This window comes from Anoplopoma fimbria, chromosome 6, assembly GCF_027596085.1.
Source record: "Anoplopoma fimbria isolate UVic2021 breed Golden Eagle Sablefish chromosome 6, Afim_UVic_2022, whole genome shotgun sequence".
In the NCBI taxonomy this organism is placed as follows: Eukaryota; Metazoa; Chordata; class Actinopteri; order Perciformes; family Anoplopomatidae; genus Anoplopoma; species Anoplopoma fimbria.
The window spans coordinates 24,670,318-24,696,790 of NC_072454.1; the positions used below are offsets into that span (position 1 = coordinate 24,670,318).

Here is a 26,473-nt window from a genome sequence, read left to right on the forward strand (position 1 = left end):
TAAACATCTCCATCTTCCCCGGCCCTTTAAGAGCGAAGGTGCAATAATTTTAATACAGAATCTTCAGATTTGGTAACCATTGTTTTATCTATGACAGAGTGCTTATTCTGGGAGATTTGAATCGGCATGTTTGTAGTCTGTCATACCTCATAGCTGGTGAGTTCCTTGATCATATATCTTGTACAATAACGTAAAGGAGCTACACACTCGAAAGGTAATGTCCTTAACTTGGTACTTTCCTCTGGTTTCTGTCCAGAGAATTTACAGTTAGTAGATGTCTTTATATCAGACAACTGTGGTTTTTAGAGCTCCTTTACCCTCTTCTTTTCTTTTCTTTTTCTCTTTTGAAACCTTAAATCACTCAGTCTCTGACACAGACACTGTAGCACTGTCAATGTCTTTCCATTCTTGACCTAATTGCTCCATCGACTTACTTATAACAACTTACTGAGGTGACTCCTCAATCCAACTGCCTCTTGATTTTAGTGCTGCGTTTGACTCTCGACCATTACAGTCTCCTGCACTGTCTAGAAACTTGGGTTGGTCAAAAGGGAAATGCTCGCTACATTCTTTACTTGACAATAGAACTTGTGTTCTTATGGGTAAGTCCTCTGTTGCTCATTTTAATTGTGGGGTTCCTCAAATCTAGTAGCTTAGATTACCTACTTGCCTGCTTCAATGATATTAAATGCTGGATGCCACAAAATTATTGTCAATCAAACGATAAAGAAACTGAGATAATCAACCACTACCAGCCTGATTCACATCCAACTTGGTTCACTCACAGAAAATATGAGGCAGGCTGATTGAAATCTTGACATAATATTTGATGTAGATCTCAGTTTTGATGGCTGAGAAAAGACAGTTTACCACTGAGAGCTCCCTTCACCAATCCAACTGGTACAGAATGCTGAAGGCCCGAATATTAAAAGCACTTAGAGATACGTAAACTTACACTGGCTGCCAGTTATTTACTGTATTGATATAAAAAAAATTACTGATCACTTTTAAAGCTCTAATTGACCGCAAAGTATATCAAAGTATTAATGTCCCTCTATGTTCCTGGGCGTCCCTTGGATGGGTGGATGCAGCTCTGCTGGTTGCTCCTAGATCCCTGCTTGTGACCATAGGCTATCCGGAATTTCTGAACAAATGTTATATAAGAATATGTTCACTACATCCCTGGTAGTCCCTTGATGATTAATCAATTGTCAAGGGTCTTGAACCAGGAAACCATATTTAGAGGATTAAACATTTTTTTAAACATAAATTCCCTGACTTTTGTGATTCATATTCAATTGAGATTGAGATCACCAGCCGGCGTGTGTGATATTTGAGTATTTAAAGGCTAAATCTGAATGTTTTTTGATATCATATACATTTTTGGAAGATGAAATACAACATTTAAAATAATTTGATGCATAGATGAAACATTATCCATTTTGTGTTGAAAATAAAGGCCTTATTGGACTTTCTGGACACCGCGAGGGTAACATAAAACCAACTACATATTAGGGCACTCTGAATGGTGTGTTACAGTGCCTCCATGGATGAACACACTCCCATTTAACTATTATTTATTAGGCTATAAATAACCATACTAAAGACAATCACCAATACAACAAGATATAGCGGCATATGTTCTGGGCTACTGTAGAAACAATTCTGCCGAAAGGTTCCCCCTAAATGCTACACACTGGCCCTTTGACTAATATTAACAGTGTGTTTAAAAAAAGTGTTGTAATGAATGGATGACATTACTTGACCAGCGCAATATACTTTGGAAGTAAAAATAAGGCATCTTGGATTCAACAGAAACATGTTTGACATGTGAATACACTTTGTAAATACACACATGATAAAATAAAGATATCCAATGTAACACTGACAAACTGTTTGTAATAGTCTATGAGTCAGGAGGCAAGGAGAAACAGACGGAAGTGAAAGTAATTCTGCTCTTGTGATTCCCCTGATAAATGACTAAAAGTCGACCATGACATTTGATTAAATAATCAGTGTGTTAGGAGAAACAAACTGTGTTGGCCTCTGTGACTTTCACATGTTTTTTTAAACTTCATTATCATTTTTACACCTCATGCACTTACAGTCCAGTCTTTTTTTTGTTTTTGAACTTTTCAGCTGCATGTCTTTTTCTAGTGAATTTCATTTTAGTCCTGATATTCGTTCGTAAAACAGTGTTCATCATTTTTGATGAGAAACCTGCTGAAGTGCAACAGCTTTGATATACAAAACAAACCTTTTCATTATAAAGATTAAACCTTACACAGTTCCTCAATTCTTTTTATTGTAACTTTGTAATTGTAATTTTACAATATCACTTTTTTGGCAGAATTAACAATTTTCTTTTCATGAGTAACTACATAGTTTTCCTAGTAAATCATATCAATAGAGAGTCTTAACTTAAGTATCAGCATGTTTGATAATGAGAGAGTTTTTCATCCAGTGTGGATGAAAGTGGTTTCAATTTGTGCCACTAGAGGGCGCTCCTGGCCAGATTATCCAGTGTTACACTTTGATGTCCTGCACTGACTGATTTACATGTAATCACATGTTTGAAAGGAGTCCCGGTCCTTTACCAACCATTTGAATTTCCAATGGGTATTTAAAGTGAAAGACTGTAAATGAACTGAAAACAGGAAATAAATGTTTCTACATACTAGCTGAAAAAACTTGTGAAATTCTATGATTGCTTTGAAAATAATAACAATATTTTAAGAGGTATTTTTTTATTAATATTTGTATTACTTTATCTGTAATTTAGATTGCACTTGTGTGTGTTTCCTTTGCTGTGTTGGATCACTGTGTTCATTGTCTAAAGGACAGAGGGACAGTGAGGCCTACTGACTGCAACAAGCCTCTTTCTGTCCAAACATCTGCTTATCTTCGTCACTGCTCTGTCCATTCCCATTCGTGTCGAGGTTAGACCAGATAAGATTATCTTTATGCTGTTTATTAACCTATTTTCCCTTCAATGGTGTATATACATCAGCGGGCCAACAAGCCACTATTAAAAATCACATTAGAATTTGCTGTTATATTCATCTGTGAGCAACAGGTTCACATTTTACGACAAAGATTTGAATAGATAATTATAAAATTTATATTTTTAATTAAGAATATGTTGTGAAGGCCTAAAGTTCCATTTGTATTTGTTGCTATTGCAATTTGATTATTATTAGTTATTAGTCGTATTATTATTATTATTATTATTATTATTATTATTATTATTATTATTATTATATTATTATTATTATTATTATTATTATTATTATTATTGTTGTTGTTGTTGTTGTTGTATTTGAATTATTATGGTTGATGTTGTTGATGTTATTTCTTATTTTTAATCATCTTTAAAAAATAATAATGTAAGTGTCAGTCAATACTAATAATAATTAATCATAGAAATAAACGCTATTTTATTGGTTTAATATTTTTTTCCAGTAATTATCTGTCAGGATATTTACCCTCCATTGGTTTCAGTCTACTCCTCTAACAGATTCCAGTTTAAGAGATTGGAATTTAAATGACTCGAGAATTTAGGAGATAAAATTTCAAATCATTCATTATGTTAAATTGCGATTATGGTTTTAGGGTGACGGGCTGTCTGGCAGCTCTGGTCTCTGGCTGGAGATGAACTGGAAAAAGTGCCAATCGTTCTGCCATTGATCTCACAGCAGGTCAGCCAGCAGATGCTTTATTCAGCTCACATTGCACAAAGTGTGAGTTTGGCTATTTCAAAAAAATTAGCCCATAAGAAGATATATGTTTATTTATTTTTTCAGAAAAGCCTCTTGTGATCATTTTAGAAAGACTTTAAAACAAGGTGATAAAACCAATGTGTGATCAGGGGAGAATATACTGGTATGAATTAGAAACAGAGGGGCCATTTGCAAGATTAGAAAACGTGTGTAAAGGCTGCTGCATCCCTTCAGCCTGAAGAAATACAGTCAGAATTGTGAATCACCTCGCTGTGAAAAAACCTTTTAAAATCCACAATCTTTCCCCGGTGAGCAAATGGGCAGCAAGGTGCTTTTGCTGAAGCCTTTCAAACGCTAACGTGGCCATATTTCACTCTTACAACCTCCCACATCTCCATAAAACACTACAGCACTCACAGTGATGACTGGAGCCCGGAGCCTTCTGCTCACACACTTTTCTCAGTAATAACGCAGTTTGCCTCAAAAACACAGATTATCTCAATTCAATTCAGTTTATTTTGTAGAGCCCAGAATCACAAATTACAAATTTGCCTCAGAGGGTTTTACAATCTGTGCACATGTTACATCCTCTGTCCTTAGACCCTCACATTCACAGGAAAAACTCCCCTAAAAGAGAAAAAACCCCTTTAACAGGGAGAAAAATCCTTCTCCCAGGATGGACAGAATGCAATAGATGTCATGTGTACAGAATGAGCAGCATAACAGAGATACAACACATTCAATGTATATGACATAAATGATTCATATAATAAGACTACTTATAATAACAGCAGGCAGATTATCTCACTCTTATAAAAACCAAGCTCCGTCCTTTATCTCTGTTCTGATCCACTCATCTCAAAGATTCTCTATTTTATTTCAAATACATGATGAAAAAACGTGAAACGACGTGAAATAATGGCTTTTTTTTTTCCTGATAAAGTGAGTGAGACTGTAATCTTTTAGGAAGGCCGATTACAACTAAATAACTAAATGTATTCCCACATCCTTCTCTAAGTACCTGGATCCATCACAAAACTCCTGCAGAGGAAATAAAAGCCCTTTACTGCATATCACATCAGAAATAGAATATATACCAAAATACATTTTAAAATAGCCTAGAAAAAAAATAAAGTTGAATCGGTTTATTTGTTTTTCTTCCGTGGACTGCTCTTTGAAATTGAATCTCCAAACATTAGGAGTCCGAGTCTACTTTAATATACTCACACTGTCTGTAACAGCTTATAATGTAAATGATTATTATTTGTCATGTGTGGAAACAATGCTTCATTAACAGCTAAAGCTCTTAATAGAGAGGCTGGTGATGCATTCACGGTCTCCTCTCACACCCTGAATTTCACAATTCCAAAGTCTTTAATGAGGCTTTGTGCAACAATCAAATGGTTTCAATCGAGGATATATATATAAAAAAAAAAAAAAGTTATACTTTCGATAGCGACGCTATTTGATTTGCACAGGAATGTAAAAAAAAAATAGTCTTTTAGAACACATCTAAAGTGTCGAGTGAAAATTCAAAAACTATATTTAAAAATAAATAGAACAAGTCTTTTAATAACTATGCTATATTAGCTTACTTTTTCGCATGTGTCGTCACTTGTCTGCAACATGGATCATCATTTATCATAAATAAATCCAGCCGGTCCACAAAACCACCGAGTACTCGAAACGCAGTCGAGGCGGAAGCTGCTATTTCCGACTGCACGTCAAGGCAGCATCAGTCTCCGTCTCCTCCAATCAGGACGCGGCCTCACTCCCCTCTCAGCCAATGGGAGCAGCGAGCGTCCAGGTGGCTGCGCTGTTATCAGCCTGTCCCGCTTCAGTCCCAGAATAGAGCGACTCAATTTATGGAAAGACAAGTCGACCCTTTAATGGTTCCCATCAAAACCACTAAAACCATCACCAGAGGACGGACGCATGCAGCCAATGACAGAATCGAACACACGGACGTTTTGTGGGAGTTTTTTGTCACTTTTGTCAAGTTTTAAAGAGTCTGCTTCTTCCTAATCCGGGATAGTTTTAAGTGGCCTGGTTCCTGAATACCACCAGTGCTCCTTTATTCACTCTTTTCACTCCAGTTTTTGGTGGTTCATGTCCACAAATGTTAGCGGTGGCTCAGATGGAGGCTAACCGGCAGAGTGCGTTCGTCCTGGGCAGCACCCCTCTGGCCGCGCTGCACAACATGACGGAGATGAAGACGTCCCTGTTCCCCTACTCTCTGCAGCAGAACCCGGCCGGCTTTAAGGCACCACAGTTCTCCTGCCTCAACTCCCACATGGCCGCAGGAACCCCGCATGGAATAAGCGACATCCTGGGGAGACCCATCACCTCTGCCGGGCAGCTGCTGTCTGGGTTCCCCCGGATAAACGGCCTGACCACCGGCCTGACCACCACCGCAGCCGGGGTGTACTTCGGTCCGGCCATGTCCAGGTACCCGAAGCCTCTGGCCGAGCTGCCGGGGAGGGCTCCCATCTTCTGGCCCGGAGTGATGCAGGGGTCTCCAGCTCATTTCATAATAATAATAATAATAATTAATAATAATTAAGTGATTTATTAGTCAATGGGGAAAAAAAAACCTGTTTTCATGGAGGGACCCGAGGCTCCCATGTCATGGAGGGACCCGAGGCTCCTGGTAATTAAGTCTGACTGGCTGTTTGGAGCTCATTTCATAATAATAATAATAATTAATAATAATAATTAAGGCTTTATTAGTCCCACAATGGGGAAATTATGTCTCTGCATTTAACCCATCCCATTCTATTTGACCTTTATTTAACCAGGAAAGTCCCATTGAGATTAAAAACCTCCTGTCCTGGCCAAGAGGCAGCAACAAATAACATATGTACACTCACAAAATTACACTCACAACATATAGACAGAAATTAAAATGATAAAAAACAGTTACAAGTAAAAGAAGTGGTCTGAAATGCTCTCATCGTAAGTTTAAAAGTGTAATTAAGTCTGACTGGCTGTTTGGAGCTCATTTCATAATAATAATAATAATTAATTAATAATTAAGGCTTTATTAGTCCCACAATGGGGAAATTATGTCTCTGCATTTAACCCATCCATGGAGGGACCCGAGGCTCCCATGTCCTGGTAATTTTTTATTTTATTTGACCATTTTATTTAACCAGGAAAGTCCCATTGAGATTAAAAACCTCCTGTCCTGGCCAAGAGGCAGCAACAAATAACATATGTACACTCACAAAATTACACTCACAACATATAGACAGAAATTAAAATGATGGCCAAGAAAAAACAGTACACTTACAAGTAAATTAAAATTCATACAAAAAAAACATCTACAAGTAAAAGAAGTGGTCTGAAATGCTCTCATCTATTTAAGTTTAAAAGTGTAATTAAGTCTGACTGGCTGTTTGGAGCTCATTTTTAAAATAATAATAATAATAATAATAATAATAATAATTAAGGCTTTATTAGTCCCACAATGGGGAAATTATGTCTCTGCATTTAACCCATCCTGGAGGGACCCGAGGCTCCCATGTCCTGGTAATTTTTTATTTTATTTGACCTTTATTTAACCAGGAAAGTCCCATTGAGATTAAAAACCTCTTTTTCGAGGGAGTCCTGGCCAAGAGGCAGCAACAAATAACATATGTACACTCACAAAATTACACTCACAACATATAGACAGAAATTAAAATGATAAAAAACAGTTACAAGTAAAAGAAGTGGTCTGAAATGCTCTCATCGTAAGTTTAAAAGTGTAATTAAGTCTGACTGGCTGTTTGGAGCTCATTTCATAATAATAATAATAATAATTAATAATAATTAAGGCTTTATTAGTCCCATAATGGGGAAATTATGTCTCTGCATTTAACCCATCCATGGAGGGACCCGAGGCTCCCATGTCCTGGTAATTTTTTATTTTATTTGACCTTTATTTAACCAGGAAAGTCCCATTGAGATTCTGGCCAAGAGGCAGCAACAAATAACATATGTACACTCACAAAATTACACTCACAACATATAGACAGAAATTAAAATGATAAAAAACAGTTACAAGTAAATTAAAATTCATAAAAAAAACATCTACAAGTAAAAGAAGTGGTCTGAAATGCTCTCATCGTAAGTTTAAAAGTGTAATTAAGTCTGACTGGCTGTTTGGAGCTCATTTCATAATAATAATAATAATAATTAATAATTATAATTAAGGCTTTATTAGTCCCACAATGGGGAAATTATGTCTCTGCATTTAACCCATCCTGGAGGAGCAGTGAGCTGCAATGAAGTTTTGGAGCTAGTTTTTAATTGTATAAATTCAGAGTAAATAAAACACACACACACACACACACACACACACACACACACACACACACACACACACACATGCCAGTTGAAAGGACACACATATGTTGGGACAGGAGAAAATTGTTTTGGCGACGCAAATCAGTTTTTAAGCATAACTGGAGTTTTAACAACATGTGTAAATGTAAACAAGATATTATAAACACACACACACACACACACACACACACACACACACACACACACACACACACACTTTTATTGCACAAGTAACTCAGCTTTGCGTCACTTGTGCAGTTGATTTCACGACACTTGTTACATTATTCACCTCTCATCTGTGACCAGTGAGGCCATGCATTCTGCTCTGAAGGAGACATTTGAATGCTCTTGTTAATTGGTTTACTCATAATAGTTTTATGTGAAGAAAAAACAACTTAATTAAGTCCCGTTCTGAGTGGCTGTTTGGAGCTAGTTTTTGAATTGTATAAATTCAGAGTAAATAAAATCACGGTGTTTCTGTCTTTAGGCATCATTCCGTCCACAACACAAAGCAGACACACAAACAAAAGAATACACATGTTGTCATCACATTATCTAAATCTATTATAATGAATATTATTCAATTCAATTCAGTTTATTTTGTAGAGCCCAGAATCACAAATTACAACTTTGCCTCAGAGGGCTTTACAATCTGTACACATGTCACATCCTCTGTCCTTAGACCCTCACATCCTCTGTCCTTAGACCCTCACATCCTCTGTCCTTACACCCTCACATCCTCTGTCCTTACACCCTCACATCCTCTGTCCTTACACCCTCACATCCTCTGTCCTTACACCCTCACATCCTCTGTCCTTACATCCTCTGTCCTTACACCCACATCCTCTGTCCTTAGACCCTCACATCCTCTGTCCTTACACCCTCACATCCTCTGTCCTTACACCCTCACATCCTCTGTCCTTACACCCTCACATCCTCTGTCCTTACACCCTCACATCCTCTGTCCTTAGACCCTCACATCCTCTGTCCTTACACCCTCACATCCTCTGTCCTTCCCTCACATTCACAGGAAAAACTCCCCTAAAAACCCCTTTAACAGGGAGAAAAAAGGAAGAAACCTCTGGGAGAACGACAGAGGAGGGATCCTTCTCCAGGATGGACAGAATGCAATAGATGTCATGTGTACAGAATGAGCAGCATAACAGAGATACAACACATTCAATGTATATGACATAAATGATTCATATAATAAGACTACTGCAGCAATTAAATTATAGCTGTACAAAGAGAGATACATGCATAAAAGCAGGCTACTTTTGACACTGGAGGTTCTGGATAGAACATTTCATTCTAATGAGATACTTTGTAAAACATTGACAAATATATAATACTATTAAAGCTATAATATAGGGTGCAATCGTAGATGGTTTTGTCAGTAAACTCACCATGTAACTCTTTATATTAATTATAAGAGCATCCAATTAAAACAAATAGAATTGTTTAAAGCTCCACTGTGTACATAACAGTAACTCCTGCTGTGTTCTTCTTCCAGGTCAGGCTAACATGATGTTGGACAAGGACGGAAAGAAGAAACACTCCAGACCGACCTTTTCAGGACAGCAGATCTTTGCACTGGAGAAAACCTTCGAGCAGACTAAATACCTGGCCGGCCCAGAGAGAGCCCGGCTGGCTTACTCTCTAGGGATGACCGAGAGCCAAGTCAAGGTAACAACAAACTAACAAAAACACAAATAAAACTTGCTTTGCCATTTTGCAAATATGAAACATTTTATTTGGTGAACTTTCACCTTTTTCTGCAATCTGTTTTTTTTTTGCTGAGCATGCGAAGAGTAAAAGTCAGGTGTCATCAATTATTATTGATTATTATTATTATTGTGTTTAATTAATGCTGTTATTAGTCATTTAAATTGTTTTTAATTAAGTGCGTTTACACCTGATTCTTTTAATGGAGCTTTGTGATTACTTGTTCATTTGTGGACCTGTTGAGCATCTCTCACTCTCCTCTTCCTCCTCCTCTCCTCCTCCTCCTCCTCTCCTCCTCCTCTCCTCCTCTCCTCCTCCTCCTCCCTCCTCCTCCTCCTCCTCCTCCTCTCCTCCTCCCTCCTCCCTCCTCCTCTCCTCCTCTCCTCCTCCTCCTCCTCTCCTCTCCTCCCTCCTCCTCCTCCTCCTCTCCTCCTCCTCCTCTCCTCCTCCTCCTCCTCCTCAGGTCTGGTTTCAGAACAGGAGGACCAAATGGAGGAAGAGGCACGCTGCAGAAATGGCCACGGCCAAGAAGAAGCACGACTCTGAGACGGAGAAGATGAAGGAGAGCTCGGACAACGAGGACGACGACGAGTACAACAAACCTCTGGACCCGAATTCCGACGACGAGAAAATTACGAGACTGTTGAAAAAGCACAAGGCCACCAACCTGGCGCTGATCAGCCCCTGCAGTAACAGCTCGGACACCTTGTGAGGGAGGAGGAGGAGGAGGAGGAGGAGGATGAGGAGGAGGAAGAGGAAGATAAATGGGTCCAACAGAGACTTGTCGTGTTCTGTTCTGACCCCCTTTTCCACCTGACACTGAGAACATGCGTCTGACTGGAGGTGCTTTATTGCTCAGGCAGAGCAAAACGATGCGTAAAAACCCCAATGTGCCCAATTACGCACGAAAAAGACGCCAAAACACGAGCAGAGAGGCATCCAAACCCGACCCACAGACACTGCAGACACGGAGATATGACTCCTGTCACCACATGGACCTCAAGGAGACTGATGATGACGAGTTGAAAGGACACACATATGTTGGGACAGGAGAAAATTATTGTTTTTGGCGACGCAAATCAGTTTTTACGCATAACTGGAGTTTTAACAACATGTGTAAATGTAAACAAGATATTATAAACACACACACACACACACACACACACACACACACACACACACACACACACACACACACACACACACACAGACGGATCAGGGTTGGGCTTAATAGACTTTTATTGCACAAGTAACTCAGCTTTGCGTCACTTGTGCAGTTGATTTCACGACACTTGTTACATTATTCACCTCTCATTTGTGACCAGTGAGGCCATGCATTCTGCATTTGAATGCTCTTGTTAATTGGTTTACTCATAATAGTTTTATGTGAAGAAAAAAACAACATTTAGTGTTAAAAGGAAGCGTTCAACATGGTTTGTTTCGTGGAGGTTTGAAGCATTTTGAATAGAACTGATTGATTAGAAGCCAGCTCTGATCCGGGTCCCATGAGGTGTGTTTCAGGTGGAGGTGTGCTTCTAAAGCTCAGTCTAACAGGGTATCCAGAGTAGAGATGTGTTGGTTTGAGATGAATGTGTGCTGCAGCCTAAAGATGAGATTGTATATATTTTTTACTGAATAAGTTATGACCTGGCAGCCCGGACGCGCTTATATCCTCTCAGATAAACCTGCTGCTTCTTGTTTAGTTCTATTTTTGTTCTTTCCTGCAAAATAACGTCGCTTCTTTCTCTCCAGGCTTTGGATTCAGCACCCACACACACACATGTATAGACCTAAAGGCTGTAAATAATCAGCTTGTTTTAACGACATCGAAATGCACACTTTTGTTTTTTTTTTGTATTTCATTTTAGTGGAAGTTTCATGCTTTGCCTCATCACACAGAGACAACTGGACCTTCGTTTATGTTGAATTAAAGAGAGTATTATTGAAGGATATTGGAAGAAAAAAAAACACTTTGTATTATGAATAAATTATTTAACAAGCATTTTTTTGTTTTACTATTTTGTTTTAATGTATGGGCTTAATATAAATTAAAGATAAATTCATGACTATCAATAACTGAATTTCATTATTGGCAACAATGATGCTTTGAGAGGATTCATGCCGATTTAACTTTAAATTATTTAAGTTTTAGAAAAGTCTGGATAATACAAGGAACTCTTAATAATATAACAATGCAAATAATACAAATAATAATATTAACAATAATAATTATAATAATAATGTCAGGATACATTTTGTTGAATGAGCGTATTTTTCATAAAACAGTCATTGTTTATTATAATTTAAAAAAGAATTTGTCTACAGGTTCAACTTTTATTACAATTGTTCTAATAAGGAACATAATGGACTAAATATGCTAGACAATTATTATTATTATTATAACTACAAACTATTATCATTACTGTTGATCATTTCTTTTACAGAAGATGGCCTCAGTCAGTCGGTCTGCTCTCTTTTAACAATGGATGTTTGTATTTTGCAGTCATCTCAGGATTAATGAGCTCTTTTGATGCAGAGCAAAGATGACCCGTATGGCTGAGGTCATAATTAATCAGCTTCAGTAAATTATAATGTTCATAATGTTTTGTGTAAAGGGTTATGTGTAGACCTTTACAGACGAGCGCCCCCTCTGTCTCTCAGGTGGTACTACATCTGTTTTCCACATATATATATCAGCCTATCAGGAACGAGCAGTCATACAATCAAATCCTATTTATGAAGATCTGATAAGACTCGATGTATGAAGTGAACACCTGAGGCTACAAATGAAGAAAGATAAAGAAATATTAAGTATTATTAGTAGATATATTTTCAATGTCCCTTTTCTTATCCCTTTACTAATATTCCATCAGCACAGACGTAATGATGGCTTTATTGTACAAAAGTATTATTTATTATTTTGGTTTGAATATCTATATAAATAATACATATTTAATATAATTGTATCCATTATATATATAAAATATTTTTGATAGTTAGGAGGTTCAAATTGGTTCGAATTCTTAATAGTTACATTTTCTTGAAGGTTTAGTATCAAAAAAAAAGCTCAAAACCGTCTATTTATATTTACATTATCAACTTAAATTGCAAAACCATTTAAAATATAATTTGTATGATTTACTTTTATTATAATGTCCCTCGCTTCTCTTGTAATGGAATAAAAGGCCCGTTGATATGCTGGAACATTGCTCATTAGTCCGGGTAGTGGTAGTGTTTTTCTTAACAGAGTAAAACACATAGTTAGGTACGGAAATATGAGCCAATAAAACATAACAATATCCCGAGTACAGTGGACATCACCAACTCTAATCCTCCAGGAATATCATTTTTTCGTTGAAGGCCCATTTTAAGCCAATTAAAGCTGAGGAAATGTGTAATCCTGACCTCCTGTTGGGATCACTCCATGATAATAAACTGATAATACACTGATAATAAACTGATAATAAACTGATAATACACTGATGATACACTGATGAGTGGAAGGCTAATTGACAAAGAGCTCTTATTTTGTAGTAAAAAGGAGGTAATGAGGACAACCAGTCGTTGAGCTAATGGTTTTTTATTGCTTGAGAACTGCATCACCTACAGCAGAGGACCGGAGGGTAGAATAAAATCTCTATCTGCTTTTTAATAAAATGGAGTGAAGAAAAACAAAAGGAGAAAAGCACTGCTGCTTGTGCTCCTACAGTATTATCACAATGAGCAGGAGGAACAAAAACAAGCAAGTATTTTACAAAACAAAATCAAATAAATAAAACTTTGCCTATAAACCAAATCACACAGGACAACAGGAGTTCTGCGGCAGGCACAAAATAATTTCCACTTGCGGTGATTTAAATGCAAAGAAATAAAAAACATCACGGAGGATCACTCTGACGGCTTCACACAGTCTGAAATGTGTAGTGTAGTAAATAAAATCAATAAAAAAAAGAAATCGCCTCTTTAATGCTCAACTTGTTTCGCAATGAAGGCTGCTGAAGGCTACAAAACAGAGAAAGTCTTGCTGCTCTTTTCCTCCACGCATTTAGAGTTTCTCTCCATTATTATTTTTTTTGTTTACAGCATCACCTTAACCATCTGACTTATTTTATAACTCTTATACACTTCATTTCTGTGTAGGATACTTGGCACCATAATGCAGTAACAAAAATCAACAAAATAAAAACAGTTAACATTTTAAGGATACCCAAGCCTATCTAAAAATATCACATTCAGAACCATAATATTATAGAAATAAGTTAAGAGTAAGAATAATAATGACATAACGTGAGTGCTATACATATATATATATATATATATATATATATATATATATATATATATATATATATATATATATATGGAACATTATCTTATATACTTGCATGGTCTATGGCACTGCTTAAAACATTCTTGGATAGGCAATAAATCACCGAACAGCTCCTCTCCTCTCCCCGCTGACTGATTCAAAGGTCACTGTGGCTGCAGGAACACCCAAACAGTCACTCCGTCCGCACGCAACTTCAGCATAAACATTTTGGTAAGAATCATAAATTATCTCTTTTTAAAAAGTACAGTATATAAAACGAGACGCAACCCATGTGTCAGGCATGGCAGTGTGTTGTGCACACAACAACAAAAACCAAACAAAAATGTATTTTATACACACACATATATATATATACACATATATATATATATATATATATATATATATATATATATATATATATATATATATATATATATATATAAAATTGTTGGAATAAACAGAAGGTGTTCTGTCTGTTCCGACAAGGACCATGTAGTTTGGTCAGAAAACAGCACTAAAACCATCAACAACTCTATGTTATACTGTCCGATGTACAAATAAACCTAATGATATAGATATACAACTTTTTTCTTTTTTTTTTGCATTGCACTTTTCTTTTCTTAAAACACCTTACACACTGTGTGGAAAGTAGCTTCTATACACAGAGGCATACCTTAAAAATGGCAAGTACGGTGTCTAAAAGTATGTAGTAGGACTGATTTCAATTAGAGTTTTGGCAATGAGGCTGTGGCATGGAAAAGAGTCCGTCTGTCCTTTTTATTCTCCTCCTTTCGCTCTTTCTTTCTTTCTTTCTTTCTTCTTCTTTTCTGGGGAATGGGGTTGCATGGCAACAGTGAGGTCAGCGATGTGTGTCTTGTCTGGAGCCGGGGCCCTCGGGTGCTCGTCCACATCTCAACAAGTGTTTTATGGAGAGAGAAAACGGCCGGAGGTTTTCTTACGGATGAGGTGTCAGGACAACTGCAACTGGTCAGCACTGCCGAAAAACTTTGTCTTGGTTCTTCAGTGTACGCTTGTGCAAAGTGTGTGCGTGTGTGTGTGTATGTGTGTGTGCATGCATGTGTGTGTGTTGGTGTCCTGTCTCTCACAGAGGCGCTTCACGGAATATCTTCTCCCCCCTTTGGCAACACTTCCCTGTTGAAAGGAAAAAGTTGAATTTCTTTTATTCATAAATACCAAGTAGCCATTTCAATCAGAAATATGACCTGATGCAAACTTTTATTAATTATTTTTATTAAAGCACAAGATGCAGTAAGTTTGTAAGTAAATGTCTTAAAATGACTGAAGCATTTTAATCATTTCATGATGTCTTAGCTTTGCATTTAGAGAACCTTTTTGCAAAGTCATGATAAAATCAAGCAAATCAAAGTAAACAACGGCAACAATGGGCAGAATTATAATAAAGAAAAAAAATGTAATATTTACCACGACATCACTGCACCACACAACACTTGTGCTTATTTGCATTAGGTTTACCTGCCCCCGCTGTTATTCGGAAGGACAGGAAGACAGGCTGGGGGGGGGAGAGAGAGAGAGAGAGAGAGAGAGACAGAGACAGAAACAGGGTTAAAAAAGAGAAACAGGACTTAGTTAATGCTCTGTGGGACAAGACGGAGCTCCTTCCCTCTCCTCTCTCTGAGCACCCATGTCACGCAGGTTAAACTCACATACCAGTGCGGTGCATTTTTGGGCCTTCTCGCTAACGACATTGGACATTTTTTTTAAACATAGCCGGCTGTGTTTTTAGCGGTAGTGTGTGGTCGGGAGGTGAGGGCCGCTGAAGCCTCAGGTCACCTCACACACACACACTACCGTCTGTGTCGCACTCGGTATTGATGAAAGGCCTGACTCGAGGCGCCTCTCTGACACGGAGGAGACTGGAGCGACGGTGTTAAACACTTTCTATACAGTCAGCTTTGGAAAAAAATAAAGCTCTCTGGGCTGACTGCTCTTCCACTTCTTTAGGTTGTGCCTTAAATATGCCCCGTTAAATTAAGGGCTGAATGCTGGTGGGTGAAATTTAGCTGCAAGATTGTACGTTTGTATTCTACAAATGTATTTCTTTTTTAATTGTTGATCACAAGAATGATGTTACAAATGTTCTTCCTTTCCATCTGGTTGAGCCTCTGAAACTGAACACTATAGAACGCTGCAGGGATGATGTAGTTTTGAAGGCCAACCAGGAAGTAGGCATCACACTGGTTCCCCGACAACAGGATTTGTCCCTTGGGTCTATGATTATTGCAGAAATAAACTCAAACAAACACCAGTTTATGGTACTTTGTGTTCAACGAGATACATTTCACAACTGAGAACCACTTGTTGGATTTTTGAAGCGTGACTGAAATTGGCAGAAGTTACAAGCTAACGTGAGGCTATAGACAAACAGGGTCACATGACTTCACATCACCACCACTGAGCTAAAGACAGACTGTCGGCGTGATGACGTTTTGTAGTCTCATTTAGCCACTTGTTAGCAACCGCCTTTTTATACGACGCTTTGAGTTTCTAAATTCAGCAGAGGGATAATAACACATTAAAATCTCCTCAGCTTGTGTTAACCACAGACCTACAGAACATAAACCCCATTGCTGACTAGTGTCTGGTTTTAGGACTCATTCCTGCAGCACTCTATCTGAAACAAGTGGTGTAATGTAACTAAGTACATTTACTTGAGTGTTTTGCTTTAGTACAATTGCGACATATTTGCACTTCACTTGGGTATTTTCATTTAATGCCACTTCCTATTTCTACACCCTTACATTTAGGATATTGTGCTTTTATATAATACTACAATATAGTCTTTACTCAACTACATTTATCTGACATCTGTAGTTACCAGTGACTTTTGACATGAAGACACATGTTCTGCTTCTATGTTATGATGCTGTACGATACTAATTATTTATCAAGTAGTATACAGAGTATCTAAAATTGGCTCCATGTTGACAAACTACAACATTAAAATGCTCTTTCACATGTTTTTTAGTGATAAAAGAGAATATTCTACTGTAACACTATAAAAGGAACCATTCTGCAAAATGGGCACTTTCACTTCTTACACTCTAGGTACATTCTGCTGATAATACTTCTATACTTTTACCCAACTAACATTTCAAATGTAGGAGTTGTACTTGCAAAAGAGTATTTCCACTTCTACTTAAGTAGAAAATCTGAGTTCTTCTTTTGCTGGAAACTAAACTTGAACTAATGAAAAATTGGGGCTTAGACTTTAAATAATGAGATACTTGTGAGCCAAATCCAATACTTAAGTTAAATAAAACCAACGAGGGTGCATCCTTAACTAACATTACCAGCCTCATACAGTTGCTACAAATAAACAGTATGTGACACAAACAGCTGATTCCCCACTATATGTGTTGAGAGAAGTCCGTCCTTTTCCATTTCTAGGAATCCAACTCACAGAATCAGATGACAATGAATAGTTTGATCACAGCACAGTGAGGATGTTGTTGTTGGTGTTGTTACCTTGTGGTCCCCCATGCAGACGTTGGGCCCGATGTTATCATACACTATAGACTTCTCCTCGTTTTCAGGCTGTAGACACACAAAATCAAAAACATGTTGAGAGATGAAAACAAGCTGGACCACGTGGATTTATTCGTTACATGCAATGAAGGCTGCACACCGCTCTGCAGGAAACACACACACACACACACACACACACACACACACACACACACACACACACAGGATGCAGAGTCAGCAGCAAGGCGTTGGTGTTTACACTGTACAATCATTTCATTATGCCTGTCATGTTTTATGACACTTTCATGGGCGAGAAATCGATGCACTGGCTTCATTAAGCGCAATTAGCGGGATTATATTGCTGATTTCAAAATAAAGGTCACGTAGAGTTGCACAATGTCCATATCACCAACAGTGGCTCATGGCTTTATCTTTTTCTTTTCTGTTTTGTGTGTGTGATGGTGCACAATTTGGACATTAAAATGAAGTTGCAAAAATCTGCCAGTACAATGATAATTTGTTATGGTGCCAATAAAATCTTAATTATGTCACTATGTCATTATGTCGCTCTGTGCAGTTAAACTTCCATTTGCACACAATTTATGGTTAATATATATTCATTCTGACTTAAAGTAGGACAAAGAGATGGGGGACTCATTTAAAATGAGCAGCAGTTACTACTGCTAAGTAATTAAGGGTTTATTATGTACTCAGACACTTAGTTCAGAGAATTGTAAGGGACAGCCATTAGTACAAAAAATTCAATTTACAGGCAAGTGACCAACAGGAAGCGAATTTGTTTCAATTAGGTTCTACGATTGTTTAAGGGAACTTTATTGATGGGTTTATCATTCATGAATAACTCAGGAAACATCACAAACGCACCAAAGTTCTCACAGAGTAGAGCAGCGGCGGCTGATTTATGAAGAACACAAGTACGCATTGAGCTGAATGCACCTTTAGGAGCAGTTTGTGCACGGCGCGGTGAGGGGGGGAAATGAAAAGCAGGAGTAATCTACAAAGTGGACATTTGCCTCTGGACCAAATAGTCCCCTCGCTGTAATCTAAGTGCCTATCTGAGGGAATCGTGTTTCAATATCACTCCCTGCACACAGAAGACGCCGCTGCCCCGCTCGCACATGGATCTGTAGGCTGGAGTATAAATCACACTTGTCTGGTTGAACTAAAGACTTTTTAAACAGCACACACACACACACACACACACACACACACACACACACACACACACACACACACACACACACACACACACACACACACACACACACACACACACACACACACACACACACACACACACACACACACACACACACACACACACACACACACACCGGTTGTGACTCGGTGAGCTGCAGAAGAAAGAGACAGAGAGCTCGAGAATGAACCATAAAGCGAAACCCAAATTAACTTCAGACCAATCCGGCGGTGGAGCCGGGTCAGCACACCGTGCGCCTCCACCTCACTCTACCTTTCCCACCCGGCCCCCCCACGCCACAGACACTGCCTCCCAAAAGCCGCGAATACATTCATCAAACGCACACTTGATAATTCACAAAGGCAGCATAAAATTGTGGATTTTTTTTTTTCCAGGGCTGCGTAATCTTTAGACAGATAAACAAATTACCCAGGGGGCCCCTCCAGGCAGAGAGGGAGCGCTCGCTCGGCTAAACATTCATTACCGGCGCTCCCGGAGCTGGTGCCGCGCCGCACAGCCAGCGGGCAACCTTTGGCGTGTTAGGGCTCGGCAAGCAGAAAATAACATGATGGCGAGTTAACCGACCGTGCCATGATAGATGACGCCCACAACGTCGGGCTGTTTACGGGGGCTATGTCTCGACAATCTGCGGAGCTCAGAGCCAGAGAGAGTGTGTGTGTGCATGTGTTTATGTGTGTGTGTGCTCAGTGAATCATCGGCCAATCTGCGAAACACACTAACTGTTCCATTCTGTCGCTGCATTACAAGCAATTAGCCGACGCTCGAGAGGGAGGAAAAGCAAACAACGGCCCAGCTGTGTGTGTGTGTGTGTGTGTGTGAGAATCACCTTTTTACATAATTCTGACACATTAAGTGGGCAGAATAAGCTGGATGTGTTTTTACAGTCTTTGTTTTTCACAACTGTGATTCAGTGGTCAGAGTTCTGGTGTGGCTTTGGTCAGTTAAGAAGAATTCACATTACACTGCTGCACTCAAAGGCTTATTTCCAATATTTAGGATTATAAGAAATAAATGGCGGACACAGGAGCTTCCGTTCTTATGTTTTATGTAAAACTGGTGACAATAAAATGTGGGAAAACTTTGCAGAGCCAACTGGCGGATCTCTTAATAATCATATATGTACTGTCAGGGTGGACCCGTGGCTTAGCGCTCCAAATTAATATTCACAGTCACCTCATCCTTCCATCTGTGAGGCGGCAGAGGGAGCGGGGAGGGGTGATGTGGATCAAAGACGATTGAGTTGTAGAAATAAAGAAAAAACGATGAGGAGGGGCGACACGTAGGTTCAAATATGAAGGAATCAGACTTTTAGAAGCCACCAAAAACCCAGGAGTTGGGTCAAAAGCGGCAGGTTTGTGCTCACCTTTAAGACCAGGTCTCTGGCGGAGGGAGACAAGAGGATTCGGTCGCACCAGGCCGGGCATCTGGTGTTCATGTACTGCTTCCCCTGACTGCTGTCTTCACTGTACGGATAACTGAAGAGGCAAAAAAACACAATAAGTTAACAGTTTGTAGTCATTCATACACGTTTGTTATCCAAGTTATTACTTTATTTTCTAGTAAAGTGCTGCAGGAGGAACAAGACGAGAGAGGAAGGTCAATAAGGAAGGCAATAAATGTGACTTGTACGAGGAGCGATAAATATGAGACGTCACGTAATCTGCTTTTATCTCAGACATCAAAATGTATTTTTCCCAGAGAGAACAGCAGCTCCATAAGTATGACCAATCATCTGAGTCATCTCTTGTATCAACACACATGGGTGGCTCAATCAAAAGCAATCTCTCTCTGCCAACTGTACAGGTTGTGAGCGAGAGAGATAGAGGGAAAAAGAAAGAAGAAAAAAGAAAGAAGAAAGAAAGAGCGATTTATTCGGAGCGGGCCAGAGGAGATTCAGTTGCCCATATGTGTCGCTCCATCCCTACACGGTCATCAAAAACGGATTAGGCGCGGCGGCAAACGGCCGTGAGAGATTGTATCTGTGAACAGCAGGGAGCGATGGCATGGTTTAAAGCGCGCCGGGAGCCACAGATTTGCATTGTCGGAGGATTCAATCAGCAGCTTCGGGCTCATCAAAGTGCCTCAGATTTACACGCCACCAATCCAATTTTGTTTGCGGGCGCTCATCAGGATGTAAGGCCCGCGGCTTACGTACTGTAATGCCGATCCAATTTGCTCCTTCAGTGCCACGCGCAACGTTAACCGTAGCATAACGCGGCGAGAGCGGCTCTTCTCCGAGTGTGGCGATGTCCTAATGATTAAATAAACACACACACACACACACACACATCGGGGCCTCTCGATTCATCACTCTTGCCAAGCTCCAATAGCTTAATTTGACTTTGTGCTTTGTGCAGAATGCATTTGCTTTGTATGGATATGTGTGCATTCCAATCACTACAGCTGCTGGTCTATAAATACTAGTAGAATAAAACTTCTCTATGTGCTCACAGCTAACCCACATGACTATAGGTGGTCTAATGCTAATAATAATGAACTTTACTTGTGTAGCAAGTGGTTTACAAAAGAAGATGATAGACATTGATTGAACATGAATAAAAATAAACTTCGGTGGTGGTAGTTTGAAACTTATCAAACTTCCAAAATGTGACATCTTGTGCACAATCAATATTTGGTAAAGCAAACACAGAACCTTTTTTTAATTTCCCACCAGATATAAATTCACTACGGGTCTCCATTACACAGAAATACCTCTTTCATTTGTCCTAGATGGCGTGTTAATTCACTACAGGTCTCATCTGTGTCGGGCCAGAAAACTGACCCAAAAAAACCAAACATCAAGTGAGGGGCAATGAAGGCTCTCAGAACAACATGTACAAATCCCGTCAAGCACTAATAATTAAATAATAAATAATAATAAAAGTAAAAAAGATTTAAAACAGTAAACACATTAGGATGCATACAATTAAGTCAAGTTTTAAAAGAATTAATGCAGTGAAAATAAGATGGAAAAAAATAAAATAAATAAGATGCATAGAGTGCATGACTCCTAATTTGCGACAAATTATCAACAAACAAATGTCATAATTCCAACAATGCGGATAGACTTTAATGTTTAAATTTAACAGGGAATGATAAAGGGTTTAGGGCCCGAGTGGCCCAGGGGTTAATTTAAAGACCGTGAACCGCAACATCCCCAGTTTGCATGAAACTTTGGGGACCTTTGTTTAACCGTCACCATGTCACCCTTCTGTACTCTGAAGCATCACATTCTAGGCCCCATCGGTTAGTCAGGTGCCAAAAACAATTCATTTTAATAAAAAAATTCTGTCACTGGCAATTTGATCAGGATACTGGTGGTCTTGTCTGCTGCCATCTTTTGTCTGCCTTGTCTTGTCGTGCATAACTGCTAATGCAGGTTTATGGATTTAATTTTTTACCTATTTGGGTGTCTTTTCAACTTCAGGCAAGGGACAATAAATGAAAATGAGTCATTTTAGTTACCAATGGCTCTTTTACAGCTGTTGTTTTTCTGTTGATCAATGAGCGCTGTCCTACTGATGTGATAAAAAACTATAAAACCTATGTATCTGTTCAGTAAGTACAGTTGTGACCGTACATTTAGGCTGATATTCTGCTGTACAATGACATTTCTTAAAACTGTGATAACAGTGTGTGGTGGCCTGTGTGTATGGGGTTAAGGCAGGGGCATGAGGTACCCTCACACACACTCACACGCACACACACACACACACACACACACACACACACACACACACACACACACACACACAAACGCACACACGCAAAGAGCCCCCCCACCAGGTGTACAAACAGACCTGCTGAGAGCTACTTAGAGAAGTTCCCTGCCTCCAATTAGCATTAATAGCACTTAAACCATGGGGGAAATGCATGGGGGTTTTTGGTATGCTAATCTAAAGGGCTAAAGGAGTGATCCCCGGGATAAAAGAGGGCACGAAGAATAGGATGAGTGAAACAGAGATAGACGAGGAGGCAGAGGAGAGGGGATAAAGACGGATCAGACAGAGGGAGGCAGAGTGAGCAGTGGAAAAAAGAGCAAAGTCTTCAAAGGGCTTGAGGAGCCGCACCACTTCAGGGTGGCCCTACGCTCTCCGCTTCCTGAGGGGACGGTCCCCGGCCTCAAACGGCCTGTGAACAATCCCCCTATCAGCCACTCTGTTACGGCTTTATTGACTAACAAGCCTGGGGTCATTTTGGTGTTAAAGAGATTGAGAGAAAATCAAGTTCTCCCCCTCTCACCTCCTTCAAACAATGAACTCCCAGGCCTGATAGCAAACACCCCCCCTCCCCCCCATCTCACCCGAGCACAAAACTTTGCAATCGTTCAGTCATTTTTTCGATGACAGCCAGCCGTTGTAAAAAAGCTGATTAAAAATACTCAACAGTGGCCGTTAAAGGGCCATTCCGCGTCCCCAGTGAATGCAGGTATACAGGTTGTCTCACCCCCCCCCCCCCTTTCTGTTTTCACCGCACCCTCCGCTGGCTCCGATGGAGATAACAAGTCTTAATGCGACGGCAAACAGTGGAATGGCGCGCTGGTGCCAAAGTGATTAATGTGTCCGATTAGCGAGCTCACAAACTTATCGGCGGAAGGTAAACGGTCCGAGAGGGCGTGTGGGCTGGAGGCCGTCAGCTCGTATCAGGCCCTTATTGCCCGCAGCAAGACTAATTACACTAATTAATGGGCCAAGCTGATAACTCCCAACAATTGTGTAGCCGTGTAGAAGGGGGAACTGCAAAGGTATACTACCGTATATGCACAAAAAAAACAACCATGCAAACGGTTAAACAAGTGACTGGGAGTTGTGCAATAAAAGGAAATGAAGAAAGAAAATATGACAAAATGCAGCCACGAATGACCTTTAGGAATATAAGTGGCAGTAAGATAAAGGTTCATTAGAAGACAAGTTTTAGACCCCTTACAGGAATTGCATGTAGTCCGTCTCACTTCCTGCACTTAAAAATTAAAAGAAGAAAAACTATGAAGCTTTTTTTCTTCAACCAAAGAATAATGGTGCAGTTAAGTCATTTATAAGTCCAGCTTATTTGAAACACTGTTGCACAAAGCTGTGTCTCAAAATCCACATTGCACACAAACTTTTGAGTGCGTTATGTCTGTTTAAATTGTAAAAATCACAAAATCAAGTATAATCAAAACATTTAGCATGTAGACTAAGGCTTAGGCTACTAATGTACTGCATATATCTGCATATTATATTTTACTAGTAGACTGTTCACACTTTTTTGAACTGACGTTATAATATAATTTGATAAACTGATCACATCCTGGGAATTGAACCGGTTCAATTTCTTTTATACCGACTCAAAATCCCACAAAATTGACAGCTGGTCTCAAGGCACCTAGAAGCAATGCATTGTGGGGCAGTTGAGTGTGTGCAGGAAGCTAAAACTATTGCTACACAAAATCAACATAAGCTGTCGTGTGAATGCACTACATACTCACTTTGCTAGTATGCAAATTCTAACACAGCCTATAAAACCCTTCATTTTCCCACAGTGCAATGCACATAGGAACTTCAGGAGCTACTCACAACTTGTGAAAAGACAACATTTATTGTGGATGGTGGTGAAATACGCTCCAGAAAAAAACGTGATACAGCCAAAAAACTGCTGCCAGAACCTTTAAATACCCTCAACATCCAAAAGGGCAAGTTAGAACATTATACTTCTCTACTTTATTTACAGCAAGTAATAGACTTACATGCTACCAAATGTAAATGTTACAAGAGAAAAGTTTGAGACATGTGGCCGTCATCAGTGTGAGACAATGACACGGACGATGACATATTTGTCTTGGCGTTTACAGTTTCTATTACAGCGATCACCTCTTGTGTAAAGTTGACGTAAGAATACCGCTCCCCCCACCCAACCTCCCCTTGTCCCTTCATTCTTTTGTGTTTTGCCGACCACATCCGAGATGATGCGTGTGTGTGTGTGCATGTGTGTTTGCACTCGCACGTCGGGACCCTCTGGCTCCCATTGAGAGCTCATTCATTCATGCTTGGTTTGGGGTTTAATGTTTGACCTGGCTGCTGACACATTACTCACGCCGTGTTCCGGGCCGCTGTCAGCTTGTTTGTCTTGCAACAGTAAAAAAAACTGCAGAGGTGAGCTCTGGCCCTACCTGGTGGTGTGTCACTCTGCCTCACCCGACAGAGGGAGAGACTGTCGCGACGCACATTACTGGGCCATACCAGCTTGTAACTGTAACCTGTAACTACACTCACTTTATCTGAATAAGACTTAAAACAATACAAAATAAAAGACTAAAACAATAAAAAACTCAGTATCAAATGCGAGTTAAGATATTTTGTTGGACCAGACTACAACCCTGCATCTCCAAGACCAGACACTCGGTCCCTGCTAGACTTCCTTGTCCCACCTTCTCTTATCTCCCAATCAAAAGCTATTACCTTGTTCCACATAATGGCAAATAAGTGACAGGCCAAACAGTGGGTGATTCTGGTGCTCAGTATTTAATGAGGGCAATATAAACTTGAGAATATAGGAAGGGCGGGAAGCTAAAGATAAAAGTCATAGTAACAGTGGCTTTGGTTCAAGGGTGGACGAAGAGCATCATGGGATAACCGGAGTGGCTAAAAAGCCAGAAACCGCGGGGTTCGGAGTGACTCGCGCCTCTGACAGCCATGTTTGTTTGCCGTTGTCAGGGGAGGCTTGGCAAAACACAACACACACACATGCACAGATTCAAAAAGATCAGCCAAATGCTATCAATAAAGCTGAATGTTTGCCTCAGTTTGTAGAGCTGGGAGGCTCGCAGGCACAACATTGGCACAGCGCAGTACAAACAGAGCGAAATGCCACCAGCGGCTCATGGCCATCAGCCTGCTGGGGTTCAGCTACGACAGGCTCCGCCCTTCAGCTGCTCCGAACGAGGGCAGGACGACGCAGATGGCGTCCGTTGCATCCTCTCCGCCCAGAGTTAGGCTGTTTTCTAACAAAGCCTTGCTCTTCAGTGGCAAGACAAGAGGCGATGACACATAACAGTGGAACATCTTCGGCCATCATGGCCAACAATGGCCCCTCATCATTTTCACGGGCTCTCTAGTAGTTAGAATGATGGATGCCCTGATGGGTTGTGAAACAATGTTCCCGTTGAGTAGATAGGCCTGCAAACGTGCTTAGAGAGGCTCTGGACGCAGCGCTTTGACCAAACGTTGTCGTTTAAGCGTGTCCGTGCGGTGCTCCTTAAATGGAGTCACACGGTGCGGAGAACAAGAGGCCCGTTCATGTGGGATGCAAACAGCGAGGGGCTATAGGACTAATGTATACATAGTCGAACACACAAATACACAGGGTGACATCACTCGTACGGGCCTTCAGAGGCCAGGCGTGTTGTGTGGAGAGCGTTGTTCACGGAACAAAGACCATCCCTGTGCGCCGTAGAGCCATCTGTGCGAGCGCTTCCTATGAGCTCGAGACGAGTCTCGAGGAATTCTCCAACCAACCCCGACAATCCTCTTGTATGTACTTATTAGTTATTGAGGAGCTGGCGGGGAGCCATTCCGTGTCACTTGAGCAGAATTTCTCTCTCATCTGAAGGGCGAAGTAATTCTGCCTGGCAGCAGCTTTCGAACCGCCCCCCTTTCCCCTTTC

The 26,473-nt window shown here is 40.0% G+C and overlaps 2 protein-coding genes across 2 annotated transcripts in view; one reads left to right on the plus strand and one right to left on the minus strand.

Annotated features, from left to right (window-relative positions):
- Window positions 1-5,825: 5,825 nt before the first annotated feature.
- nkx6.2 (NK6 homeobox 2) lies at window positions 5,826-10,485 on the plus strand. Its single transcript, XM_054600673.1, has 4 exons — window positions 5,826-6,236; window positions 6,805-6,836; window positions 9,562-9,734; window positions 10,237-10,485. The coding sequence occupies exons 1-4, from the start codon at window positions 5,839-5,841 to the stop codon at window positions 10,483-10,485; spliced, it is 852 nt and encodes a 283-aa protein (XP_054456648.1). The 5' UTR covers window positions 5,826-5,838.
- Window positions 10,486-14,879: 4,394 nt separating this feature from the next.
- Window positions 14,880-26,473, minus strand: part of LOC129092199 (inositol polyphosphate-5-phosphatase A) — a 138,970-nt gene continuing 127,376 nt past the window's right edge. The window contains exons 13-16 of the mRNA XM_054600038.1: window positions 20,196-20,307; window positions 17,593-17,661; window positions 15,529-15,616; window positions 14,880-15,237 (exon numbers count right to left, since the gene is read on the minus strand). Of these exons, the coding sequence (XP_054456013.1) occupies window positions 15,536-15,616; window positions 17,593-17,661; window positions 20,196-20,307 (262 nt within the window). The 3' untranslated portion in view covers window positions 14,880-15,237; window positions 15,529-15,535. The remainder of the gene's footprint in view (window positions 15,238-15,528; window positions 15,617-17,592; window positions 17,662-20,195; window positions 20,308-26,473) is intronic.

Coding starts and splice junctions, on each gene's coding strand:
- nkx6.2 (XM_054600673.1), top strand. CDS start 5,839: ATGTTAGCGGTGGCTCAGATGGAGGCTAACCGGCAGAGTGCGTTCGTC. Junction 6,237..6,804: donor CCCGGAGTGATGCAGGGGTC/TCCAGCTCATTT, acceptor GCATTTAACCCA/TCCATGGAGGGACCCGAGGC. Junction 9,735..10,236: donor TGACCGAGAGCCAAGTCAAG/GTAACAACAAAC, acceptor CCTCCTCCTCAG/GTCTGGTTTCAGAACAGGAG.